This window comes from Electrona antarctica (genome assembly GCF_951216825.1).
Source record: "Electrona antarctica genome assembly, chromosome: 4".
In the NCBI taxonomy this organism is placed as follows: domain Eukaryota; kingdom Metazoa; phylum Chordata; class Actinopteri; order Myctophiformes; family Myctophidae; genus Electrona; species Electrona antarctica.
This window is the reverse complement of record NC_136809.1, coordinates 17,552,480-17,564,982: the sequence shown is the minus strand read 5'-3', so window position 1 is coordinate 17,564,982 and position 12,503 is coordinate 17,552,480. Positions and strand designations below refer to the sequence as shown.

At 42.8% G+C, this 12,503-nt stretch overlaps 1 protein-coding gene across 3 annotated transcripts in view; it reads left to right on the top strand.

Moving 5' to 3' along the window:
* The window catches only part of galnt7 (UDP-N-acetyl-alpha-D-galactosamine: polypeptide N-acetylgalactosaminyltransferase 7), a 36,911-nt gene that overhangs the window by 16,868 nt on the left and 7,540 nt on the right, over positions 1-12,503 (top strand). The window contains exons 8-15 of one of the 3 annotated variants that reach the window (XM_079500218.1): positions 1-26; positions 542-724; positions 8,213-8,330; positions 9,365-9,487; positions 10,502-10,617; positions 11,293-11,395; positions 11,952-12,050; positions 12,292-12,420. The exon at positions 1-26 is cut by the window's left edge and continues 157 nt beyond it. In XM_079500218.1, the coding sequence (XP_079356344.1) occupies positions 1-26; positions 542-724; positions 8,213-8,330; positions 9,365-9,487; positions 10,502-10,617; positions 11,293-11,395; positions 11,952-12,050; positions 12,292-12,420 (897 nt within the window). The remainder of the gene's footprint in view (positions 27-541; positions 725-8,212; positions 8,331-9,364; positions 9,488-10,501; positions 10,618-11,292; positions 11,396-11,951; positions 12,051-12,291; positions 12,421-12,503) is intronic. The other 2 variants (XM_079500216.1, XM_079500217.1) reach the window with 2 other exon arrangements.

The window sequence follows — 12,503 nt, the reverse complement described above, 5'->3', positions numbered from 1 at the left end:
AGAGCCCACACCACCCAGCCTTATCGGTACACACACACACACACACACCCGCACACACTCCTGTACATGACACCTCTAACTTGCCATTGCTCTTCTGTTGTTTGTGTCTCCATCTCCCCCCTCCCCCCTCATCTCCCCCTTATGATCCATCTGTCTGTCTGTCCGGGTCTGCGTCGGCTTCCTGTTTCTACGTGCCATCTGTCCGTCCATAATCCATATGTCTCCTACATTCATGTTCCAACCTCTGTCTGTCTGTCTAAAAATAATCTACCTATCATCTATAAATTCCACAAATCTGTGTCTGTTTGTGTGTGTGTGTGTGTGTGTGTGTGTGTGCGTGCGCACGCGTGTGTGGCGTGTCCTCTATCTTAACCTCGGTTGTCTTGTGTCGATTGGGACCCCTCATTCCTCGCCCCCTCCTGTCTCACGGGTGCTGTCCTGTAACTGTGTACGTTGCACGTTTTGTGCGTGGGTGCCCTTTTTTCCTCTATCTGTATCCCCCCCCCAAAACCCCTCGTACCCCCCTCCCCTCCCCGGTCAGAACGGTGTGCACAGTGCCCCTCATCGACTCCATCCACGGGCAGAAATACTTCATCGACCCTCAGGGGGGCGGCGATGAGGACGGGCTCGCCAGAGGGGCGTGGGACTGGAGCATGCTCTGGAAGAGGGTTCCGCTGGGAGACAGAGAGAAAGAACGCAGACAGGCTAGGACTGAGCCCTATAGGTACCCATACCTGACCCCCCGTCCCGTCTAAACTATAGGTACCCATACCTAACCCCCTGACCCCCCGTCCCGTCTAAACTATAGGTACCCATACCTAACCCCCTGACCCCCCGTCCCGTCTAAACTATAGGTATACCCATACCTAACCCCCTGACCCCCCGTCCCTTCTAAAAAAAAACACACAAAAACAACATCTCCAGATCCTACTAAAAGCTGCAATGGTCCACATCAAAACTAATCTAACCTTCTGTAACAGGGACGTGCTGACCATTGGGAAATCTGGGACAACTCCAGAATGGCCTGTCCAGTCCAAGCCAAACCAGGTCGGCTGTTTTAGGGAAAAAATTAAACACCATTCTTTTATTTTTGTATATAGGACTATATAATTTGGCTGTGCACCTTTCCCAGGCTGAATTAGAGACCAAATCACACCGCTGATCGGTTAGTATTTGGGTCTGGGCAAAAAATAAATTCTGGTGCGTGGCCGAAGGGCCTCTCAAACTCCATTTTCCATGCCCAGCATGTCCCTGCTCTGCTTGTTCTCCTAATAATGTAACTCCAAATATCGGTGAGATATCTTCAATAGCTGATCTGTTAGTTACTGATTGGTTGATATTTGATTGATTGATTGATTGATTTTACATAAACTAATACAAAGTACATTCTGACAATATAGAACATCACAAAAGTTGTTTTTGGCCCGAGGCTGACACTAAATCTGTAGTTCTCAAACGTCCAAAATAGCAGATGTACAAGCTAGAAGCTGTGAGCTTGTATCTGTATTGTTGAATAGCCAACAAAAAAATAATAATCAAAAAATGGCATGCTTTACCCTACCAGTTTCAATGGGTTAATGTCAACCTCATGTTGCTTTTACTATCTTGAATAGGAAGAAGAGCCAGACTGTATGTGCTGAAACTGTGATTATCTTAGCTATTTCACTGTGCAATGTAAGCCACGGAGAAGAGACTATTCTGTGGAATATTCCTAATCAACAGAGCAACTATTGAAGATATGCAGTCAATGTTTAGAGTCACCTCTTGACAAGATAACTACACTACCCAAACCTCGACCAAAGTGTCTTTGCACTTTAAAGGTGCTGTAAGTGAGGTGTTTTGGTTGAAACAAAATACAAATACTTATTTTGTTAACAAGCTCTATATTGCGTTAGTAATCATTGCTGAGTGACAATTCATTTTTCAGGTGTGTTGCCAATTTCATCCAATAAGGAAAGAGAACCAGTTTATCGGCTTCAATCGTGGTCCAGTGTTGTCCGCTGAGAGTTCTCTCTCCTGTTTTGGATGAAATTGGTATCCTGACCTGAAAATGTATTTTCTGTTCACAGTGTTTAGTAAAGATCTGGAGAGACGGGGTGGCCCCTGTTGACACCCCTGTTTTAACCATAAAATATCACTTCTACCAAAGGATTAAATGCATTTTACACACACAGTAAAATCCAAAATATTATGGTAACTCTGTTAAATAGTTGAGTTAAAAGAGTAGCCCAAAAAGGACTTATTTTCTATCAATTACACACCCCATGCATGAATACCATTGAGCTTGTTTTGCTTTTGACACATTCCTGAGCCAATAATTTGATGACAAAAAAATATATATATATATAAATACAAATCTCCGTCAATTCAAGGCTTCATGGTGTGTGTAATTGATAGAATATAAGTGCATTTTTTGGGGTGAACTACTTCTTTAATTAATTGAGTTAAATTCATGCTCTGTATTTTACTGTGTATTAACCCATTCTGGGCGGGAACCCCTTTTGGTGTTATTATTATGTTATGCTTTAGCTATTGAAAAATAGCAGATCTACAAGCTCATAGCGCGCCACCGAGTGGCGCGCTACGAGCTTGTAGGTCTGCTATTTTTGAAAAATCGAAGAACGACTGACATAGAAACATAACTTTTTCAGAAAATGGTCAGGATGTAGAAGACATTTTTTTAATCTGATCTCAGGTCAAAATGGGTTAATACTAATTAAAAAAAGGGAGACAAAGAATCTAATATGCTCAAACTACAGCTGTAATAATTACATGAAACCAAAATCACCTAAATATAATGAATCTAACCAACAGTCAGACACACCATTAGTCAGACACCCTCCCCAAACCCTAACCTCACAGGAAGCCATGGGTGATTCTTAACCCGCAGCACGGGTGATTTTTAGCCCGACACACATGTCGGGAGCCACGGGTGATTTTTAACCCTATCCACCAGAAGAACGTTTTGCAGTCTCTCTCACCCTCAGAAAATGTTTTAGAATATGATTGTGAATGGCTAACGCTAGCTGGTAGGCTATCTCCTCAGGCAGCCTGTAACTATTTTAGTGCCTTATGATAATCAGACTCAGATTATCCATGTATCTATATAGAGCACGGAAGCCTGACATCACTGCCGCAAGATGGCGCTATCCCTCTGGGTCACATCGTTATTCTTTGTATTGGATTTCCTAATGGGGAATCTTAAGACCTTGTTATATAGAGCGTCGCAGTACCTACCCCCCTACCAGGGCCCAGGAAATGATTGTACAAAGCCAACTGGAGTTGTGACAAATCATGACAACAAACACAATTTTTTGGGCCCAACAAAGAATTAGAAAGAAGAAAAAAACGGCAGGTTACAACACTTCTTTTGTTGTTTTTCTTCTTTGTAATTATTTGTTTGGTCCAAAATATTGTGTTTATTGTCATGATTTGTCACGACTCGAGTTGGCTTTGTCCCTGGCGTAACCGTCTTTAAATAAATACGTTTTGAAATGTCTATGGGAAAAATGCATTGGGAATCATTTCCTGGGCCTGGCGTAGTCATGAAAGGGGGCGGCACTGCGACGCTCTATAAAGCCCAAACCACACCAAAGGGTCGTGTTGGGACAAAACCTTTTTTTTAAGGTAAACCACACCAATGCAACTGATTGAGTTGCAGTTGTCCCATAACAGACCCCTCTACCCCTAACCCAAATCCTTAGCAACTTAAAGGATCACTTCACCCATTTTCAACCGTATCTTCATATTATTGGTCCGCACTCTGTCTCTTTGGTGGGCTGTGGACAGTTCAGAAACCATGTCACTGGTAGGAAGGTTTGTGAACTGTCCACAGCCCACCAATGAGACGCAGCGTGAGCAGACAGAAATGGTGTCATTTTATAACGAGGACCAGTTATAGAAGAGAAGGTTGAACATGGTTGGAGTGCTCCTTTAAGATTTATACTTAAGTTTTTGTGCGTGGCACTGCCGCCAAACAAAGTATAAATCAGGCCTCAGCTGTTAGTGTTGGTGATGCTAAATAGTCGAGACACAAAACAATGCAAAACTATTGTTTCTGTGTTATCTGTCTGTGTACTGTATGTCTGTCTGTCTTTAATATATTATTTTAATTTGTGAGATTAGATAATGAATCATGTAGCCTTAGTGGTTTTATTAGGGGCCAAGCCCGAAGGGGTGAAGGCCCCTATTGTTTTTCTACTGTTTTTTTCCCGCCACTTTTTGCAGTTCTGTGCTGTTGCTTTCCACGAAATGTATGATTATATGTTTAATTATATGATTGTATGAATTATGTGATCCACTGATGACATCACGCCTCTAAATACGAACAGAATCACTGTTTCTATGGCTTATTGTGCATATTGCGTATAGTTTTTTTTCTTGGCTTGGCCCCGTTTTATCGCTGCTTGCAGCTATATTTAATTATTATTATTATTATTATTTCCGTCTATTTGACGACTATGTTCAATTGGATTTGGTTTAATTTACTTTCTTTGACTTATTCGGTGAGACTGTCTTATTTGTTTAATTGATTTATGGAAGAACCAATGCAGCCACCCTGTTTAATGTACTGAGACACTTATTAAGAGAATGGCAGCAGCCTTGTAGATATCAATAACAAAATATAACCAATCAACTGTACATGCTGACAGACGGTTTGCACAGTGCGTTGCTGGGGTGGTGGCGTACTTCGTAATCCTTCTATCTCCTCTCAAACACCTACCACAGTGACCCCCTTTCCACCGGTTGGTTCCCAATGGGAACCGGTTCAGTTCTTTTTGGTTCTTAGTCCATGAGCCAGAGCTCCAAAATTGGTGGGAAAAACTAGACCTATATTAAATTGTTTATAGGATCAATACAAGTAAATGATAACCCTTCCACAGTAGTAGCTTTTTCATATTTTCTATTATTTTGCACATTTTCCTACATAATGCCTCATTTGCATATTTAAAAATGTAAAATTTGTAATACAATAAATCATTGTCATCGTGTAAGTAATCAATTGGGGAAGTGTCATGGTGATAACAATATAATATAGGTATGGTTTTGCCCACTCAATTCATAATGAATGTTCCAATTTTGGAGCTCTGGCTCATGGACTAAGAACCAAAAAGTGCCTGTGGAAAAGGGGCCAGTATGTAAGTCCCCCATGGTGTTGTGCTGCCCTCTGCAGGGCTCGCTGGTCCCCGGATGAGCTTATTCCCATAGAAAACGGTGATAGCCCTGGGCCGAGTAGAAGGATTTCAGGGTCTTATTGTCTGAAATACGGTGCTTTTTGGGGTGTTTTCCAGTGTCTTAGACAGGAGCATACCAGCGCTTTTGATATGTGAGTCACGGTTTCTATGATAAGATGGAATTCCTCAAAACAGTGTTTTAGCATATTGTCGCTGTCGGGCAGAAACCTCTCCACATTTCAAGTTTTTGTCATTTGAATGTCCTACTACTTATTCATAAACTACAACAATACTACAACAATATCACAAATAGCAGATCTGCAAGATCTAAAAGGCGGCACAAAGCGCTATGTTTAGAGCTTGTAGATGTTCTTGTATGTTTTTATTTGATTCCTGAAAAGTAACAGACATATCATATGAGGTTTCCACCCGACGGAGACAAAATTTGTCTCTCTTTCATAATGACCAGATACCCACGACAGTGTTTTGTCCCAAATGGGCTTAGGTAAAAAGACCCAGACGAGGCAGACCCAGCATGCATACTCTGGGCTGCACTGCGCTCTGAATGTTGTGTAATTTTTCACCTTTACCACATACCTGATATAATAACATCAGATTACGGTAAGAAAATGGTTAATCCAGTAAAGTGGTTATCTTAATAACAGACACATCAACGGACTGAATTACTCAAAAGTTTTGAGTAATTCAGTCCTATTGTATCAAAGTACTAGACAACGTCCTCACAGGTCAAAGATGCTGGATGTGCTCCTTGAAGCACTGCTGGGTCAGATGGAATCACATTGGGTGGTTACTGTTCACGCTCTACGCCAGGGGTTCTCAACGTTTTTGGCCGGGGACCCCCGGAAATGCTTTGGCAATGTATCGGGACCCCCGCCCCGCCCCCTCCCGACCCCCAATATAAATTGACTGCTACAATAACCTTAAACCATTTTGGGCGGGAACCCCTTTTGGTGTTTTAAGCATTGTTATAATTTAGCTATTGAAAAATAGCAGATCTACAAGCTCATAGCGCGCCACCGAGTGGCGCGCTACGAGCTTGTAGGTCTGCTATTTTTGAAAAATCGTGAAAATATATATATTTTTTTGAAAATAATTTGGGGACCCCCTAAAATAATTTGGCGACCCCCCGAGGCGTCGCGACCCACGGGTTGAGAACCCCTGCTCTACGCTGCACTGGGGAGGTTTGATTATTAGTATTATTATTGATCATGAATTATTAACCACTTGAACCCCAGCATCCGTATTCTGGGGTTTAACTTTGCCAATCTATAAACTCACAACACAATGCGCTGTTTGGGGACTTTCAAACGTGTTTGGGGTCATTTTAACGTCTACTCAGGTGTTTGTGTTTCACCCCAGACAGTTTTTAAGTTGCTAGATTCAGTATTTAGATATTTGATATTCATTTTATCAGACACGCCTTCCCATACAAACCCAACTTAATTTTCACTACGTTAGACTCTTTGAAAACACCTGTCTTTGGTACTGCTGATTGATGTTGTCGTTCTAATGTGTGAGTGTTTTTTCAATTACTATTTTCGTTTCTTTTTTCTCCCTCACGTTTTAGGACAATACAAGTCTGTGTCTAACAGTTAAAATTGAGTTTGAAGTTTCAATGGGTTTGTATAGGAAGGGGGCGCGCGTCTTATGAAATTAATATCAAATATCAAAATACTGAATCTATCAACTTAAAAACTGTCTGTGGTGCAACACAAAAGCCTCAAGTGCAATGTTGTGCTGCTGGGATGGTGGTCGTTGACTGGGGGGCACCGCTCGCTCACACCCCCCCCCCCCCCCCCTCCTCACCCCTTCATTTTACCTCACCCTCCATCCGTTGATCTCACTCTCATCACTCGTCTTTTCTCATCCGTTCATGCAAACCATCGCCTTGTTCCTTTCACTGTGGCGCTTTGTGACTTGTTTTCTCTGCTTCACATAACATGTGATTTGATTCTAGGTTGGATTGTGTGGTTGTATTGGAAGACAATTATACTGATGATTCTAGGTTGGATTGTGTGGTTGTATTGGAAGACAATTATACTGATGCTGATGTCTTAGGATTGGTGTGTTGTTTAGCCCACTGACTACAACCAAGAGAGCAATTTGATGTTTGCCGGGACACAAACTAGTGAAAATTACGAGTTCTACAAGATCATGTGTTGCTTCACACTGCATTGCAAGCTTGTGGAGCTGTTATTTTCACTATGTTTTTAGATTTGTTCATGGAAATTATTCAATTTCGATAGAATCTTTTGAAATATTTAGAGAATTTTGAAATATCTAGAGAACGGACAAAGTGCTTTTATGTTTTGGTAGGGAGCTGAAACCACGGATTGATTTGACAAAGTCTAGCTAAAAACAGTCCCTGGAGAAAAATATTTTTTACCAATGAAATGAAAAAGGTTTATGTCTTCTTAAAGGTAATATAAGTGATATAAGTGGTACAAATGGAACCAAATGGGTTGGTTCCATTTGTACACACTCTTAAATGAAGACTTTTAAAATGACTAATAAAGGAATTCACCGTGCAGTTGTAGTCAGTGGTCTAATCATGCACCCACTGGTAGCATGAGGTAATGCTGCCATCTATTGGTTTAACACGTACTCTGTCATGCACCGAATACCAATACAGTATTTTGGATAATGTTTTATTGTGTGTGTGTGTGTGTGTGTGTGTGTGTGTGTGTGTGTGTGTGTGTGGTGTGTGGTGTGGTGTGGTGTGGTGTGGTGTGTGTGCGTGCGTGCCTTTATGTTGCACTGTGTGTGTGTGTCTTTATGTTGCACTGTGTGTGTGTGTGTGTGTGTGTGTGTGTCTTTATGTTGCACTGTGTGTGTGCGTGCGTGTGTGTGTGTGTGCCTTTATGTTGCACTGTGTGTGTGCCGTTATGTTGCACTGTGTGTGTGTGTCTTTATGTTGCACTGTGTGTGTGTGTGTGTGTGTGTGTGTGTGTGTGTGTGTGTGTGTGTGTGTGTGTGTGTGTGTGTGTGTGTGTGTGTGTGTGTGTGTGTGTGTGTAGGTCTCCAGCCATGGCAGGGGGGTTGTTTGCGATAGAGAGAGACTTCTTCTTTGAGTTGGGGTTATATGATCCTGGCCTGCAGATATGGGGCGGAGAGAATTTTGAAATCTCATACAAGGTATGCAGTATCTCTCTCTCTCTCTCTCTCTCTCTCTCTCTCTTTCTCTCTCTTACACACACACACACACGTGCAGTTATACAGTACTTCTAAAAGGATGACAAAAACCAAGCGGGCTTGTTTCCATTGTGGTCGTGCGTATTTAATTCATCAAGACATATAAAGACATACACCATACAAGTGATCATCATCAATATTCGGAGCAATACAAGTATGTTCTTAAAATAGCTTTATGCTGTGCTTAAGAACAGACATGGGAAGCTTCTGGTAGGGGTGTGCTGCCCTTTATTTTTTTATTCACATATTTTTGAACATTTTAGCCCTATAAAGCCAAAGTGTAGTAAATACATTTCTTTGGACACACCAATTTATTTGTGTATCCCAAAGGTACATTTTTCTTTCGCGGACCAATCGCCCCCCAGAGGTTCTTGTATTCGTTTTACTGAGGATAAGGTTAGGAATAGGTTTAATGTTATAGGTATAGTTTTACTGAGGTTAAGTTTAGGAATAAGATTAGGTTTAGGCATAGTTTTACTGAGGTTACTTAGGAATAAGGTTAGGTTTAGGCATAGTTTTACTGGGGTTACGTTTAGAACAATTTAGGCATTTAGCAGACACTCTTAATCCAGAGCGATTTACATTAAGCAATCTCATTTAGGAATGAGATTAGTTTTAGACATAGTTTACTGAGGTTACGTTTAGGAATACATTTAGGTTTAGGCATAGTTTTACTGGGGTTACGTTTAGGCATAAGGTTATATTCATAGTTTTACTGGGGTTACGTTTAGGAATGAGATTAGTTTTAGACATCATTTTATTGAGGTTACGTTTAGGAATACTTGTTGGCGACCGTTCCGAGGTTACCGGAACGGTAACCTCTTAGTTCATAGAGTTCCTCTTAGTTCATAGAGTTCTTTATTCAGAGCCGCTCCCCCTGCCTACCCATACTGAGCATTGTCCTATGTGTGTGTGTGTGTGTGTGTGTGTGTGTTTGTGTGCGTGTGCATATGTGCGCACGTGTGTGTTGTGTGTAGATCTGGCAGTGTGGTGGGCAGCTGCTCTTCGTGCCGTGCTCTCGGGTGGGACACATCTACAGACTGCAGGGCTGGCAGGGGAACCCGCCCCCCGCCCATGTTGGCTCCTCACCCACCCTCAAGGTAATAGCCTCCTTTTTCCCCCTCGACATCAGGGGTCTTCAACAGAGGGTCCGGGACACCTAGGGGGGTCCTCAGAGTTACTATATGGGGGGGGGGGGGGGGGGGGGGGGGGGGCACCAAATCTTTATGTCATAGGATAGATTTATTTTGAGAACTTCAGCCAACAATAGCAGATCTTGCAAACTTACGTCACATAATTATGGTACTTGACCTATGGTTTAGACTAGGGACCTATGTATCCTATAATTCAGCTCACGGCTACAGACATCACGCTGTCGTTGACGACTAAACTAGCGTAAAACTAAAACATTTCAGATCACTAAAATATGACTAAAACTAAATGGTATTTTATTCAAAAGACTGTGACTAAAGCTAAATCAAAATTTGCTGCTGAGGGAGAAGTCCTACGAGGGGAGCCGGTGGCCAATGAAGTCACGCGTGGTAGGCTGACTTAATGCCGTCACGCAAGTGTTAAGTCGTTAAATATTAACATTAATGTGACACTGATGACAGTGCTGCCAAACACGTCTATGAAGCTCTTATGACAAGGTTTAATCTGCAACACAGTTTTATACAATACTGTATGTGCTTAGTGGGGGGTCCCAACTTTATCTCTCTCAGCTAAGGGGTCCTTGAGCTGAAAAACGTTGCGGACCCCTGCTCTAAATTAAATCTCTTAATAGAGATCCACAAGCTCACAATGTACTATAGACGCTTAACATGCAAGCGATAGACCAGCTCAAACTGCTGGCTATTTTTTCTAGCTTGCTCTTGCTGACTGATTCACCAGGTGATTTGACTTTATCATCCTGAAGGGGTTTATTTATCAACTATGACCTGCTTTATTATCATCCTTATTACACGTCTACTTGTGATTTGTGTTGAACATTATTCAATATTATTCAAACGCTTTAAAGAGTTTTCAAAAATGTTCGAAAATAGCAGATTTACAAGCTCGCTAAGTCATTACGAGTGTGTGTGTCTGTGTGTGTGTCTGTGTGTGTGTGTGTGTAGAACTATGTGCGCGTGGTGGAGGTGTGGTGGGATGAATACAAAGATTATTTCTACGCCAGTCGCCCTGAAACACTCACCCTGGCCTACGGAGACATCAGCGAGCTCAAACGATTCAGGTACACGCCACACCCACAAACCACTGATGGAACTACTTCTCACATGTTTTACTTATATTAGAAACTGTCTGTGTGCATGCTAAAGCCTGTGTAGACGTTAAAATGACCCCAAACGTGTTAGAAAGTGAAATATCCCTTTAATACAATACAGTCATCTGCAGTGGCTGTAGTTGGTCCACCTACTCTTCTATTGAGACTTTTAGATCCCGTGGTCTGGTAGGACACCTACAGGGTGACAGAGGTATTGCACAAAGGTCACAATTTGTGGCACAAATGCTCAAATGTACTCAGCCTTATAGCTCTGCAGTAGACATGTTGGCGTTCGCGTGGGGGACCCTGTTTCAAATACCAGATAAAAGTCATGGATTTGAGCTTTATCCAATTTTTGCCACGCATGAGTGTTACCCGAAACACATAAAGAGCCAGCCCTGAATGACTATAACAGGTCTGTAACTCTTGAGAGTGTACAAATGGAAACAGGTTGCGCCTGTTTACTTCTGCCTGAGTTACGGAACCCGTGGCTCAGCACAGCCTGACCAATCAGCATACATTTTTGCCTCGACCCTACCCGAAAACGTTGGGCACGGTCGGGTAGGGTCGGGTTTGGTCAGAATTGACTGTCAATGTGATTGAGTGCCGGCCTGTCTGTCTTGTCTCATTATTATTGATCGACAGGGAGGAGCACAGATGTAAGAGCTTCAAGTGGTTCATGGAAGAAATCGCCTATGACATCCCGACGCACTACCCTCTACCACCCAAGAACGTAGAGTGGGGAGAGGTAGGCACGCACAAACGCACGCAACACACACACGTGCGGGCGGGCCAGTGTATATACCTGGCCCAGGCTGCCAAATATGAGATCATCTGTACCCAAAGTTTGTTATGATTCTGAATGTTTATCTTGGAAAGCTTGGTCCATGTACAAATCAGAAACACAGCCTACTTTTAGAATCAGAAGCACTTTGTTACTGGTGTCAACAAAAACATGTGTGTGCGTGTGTGTGTGTGTGTGTGTGTGTGTGTGTGTGTGTGTGTGTGTGTGTGTGTGTGTGTGTGTGTGTGTGTGTGTGTGTGTGTGTGTGTGTGTGTGTGTGTGTGTGTGTGTGTGTGTGTGTGTGTGTGTGTGTGTGTGTGTGTGTGTGTGTGTGTGTGTGTGTGTGTGTGTGTGTGTGTGTGTGTGTGTGTGTGTGTGTGTGTGTGTGTGTGTGTGTGTGTGTGTGTGTGTGTGTGTGTGTGTGTGTGTGTGTGTGTGTGTGTGTGTGTGTGTGTGTGTGTGTGTGTGTGTGTGTGTGTGTGTGTGTGTGTGTGTGTGTGTGTGTGTGGCGTGCTCGTAGATTCGGGGCTTTGACACCAGCTACTGCATTGACAGTATGGGTCACACCAACGGAGGCAGCGTGGAGATTGGACCCTGTCACCGAATGGGCGGAAACCAGGTACACACACGTTCATGGCAGAAAACTACAGGTTCAGAAGGCGACATCTGTAGAATTGGCCTTGGTCTCAATGGGTTAACTCATTCAGTGCCACCTGGTGCCAAAAAGGCCATTGTGACAAATAAGGCATCATAAGGCGTCCTGAGAAACTAAACACACACATCAACATTCCTGTTTGTGTGTGTGCGTGCGGGTGTGTGTGTTTGCGGGTGTGTGTGTGTGTGCGCGTGCGTGTGTGCAGCTGTTTCGTATCAATGAAGCCAGTCAGCTGATGCAGTATGACCAGTGCCTGACCAGAGGCCCAGACAACTCTGCTGTCATCATCACCCACTGTGAACTCAACCAAAACACAGAGTGGAAATACTTCAAGGTAATCCATTACTAATACTCTTATTACAAGCACGTTTTTAAACCCGTGTGCCATGTAGAAATGTAGTATTGTTAACGTGCATA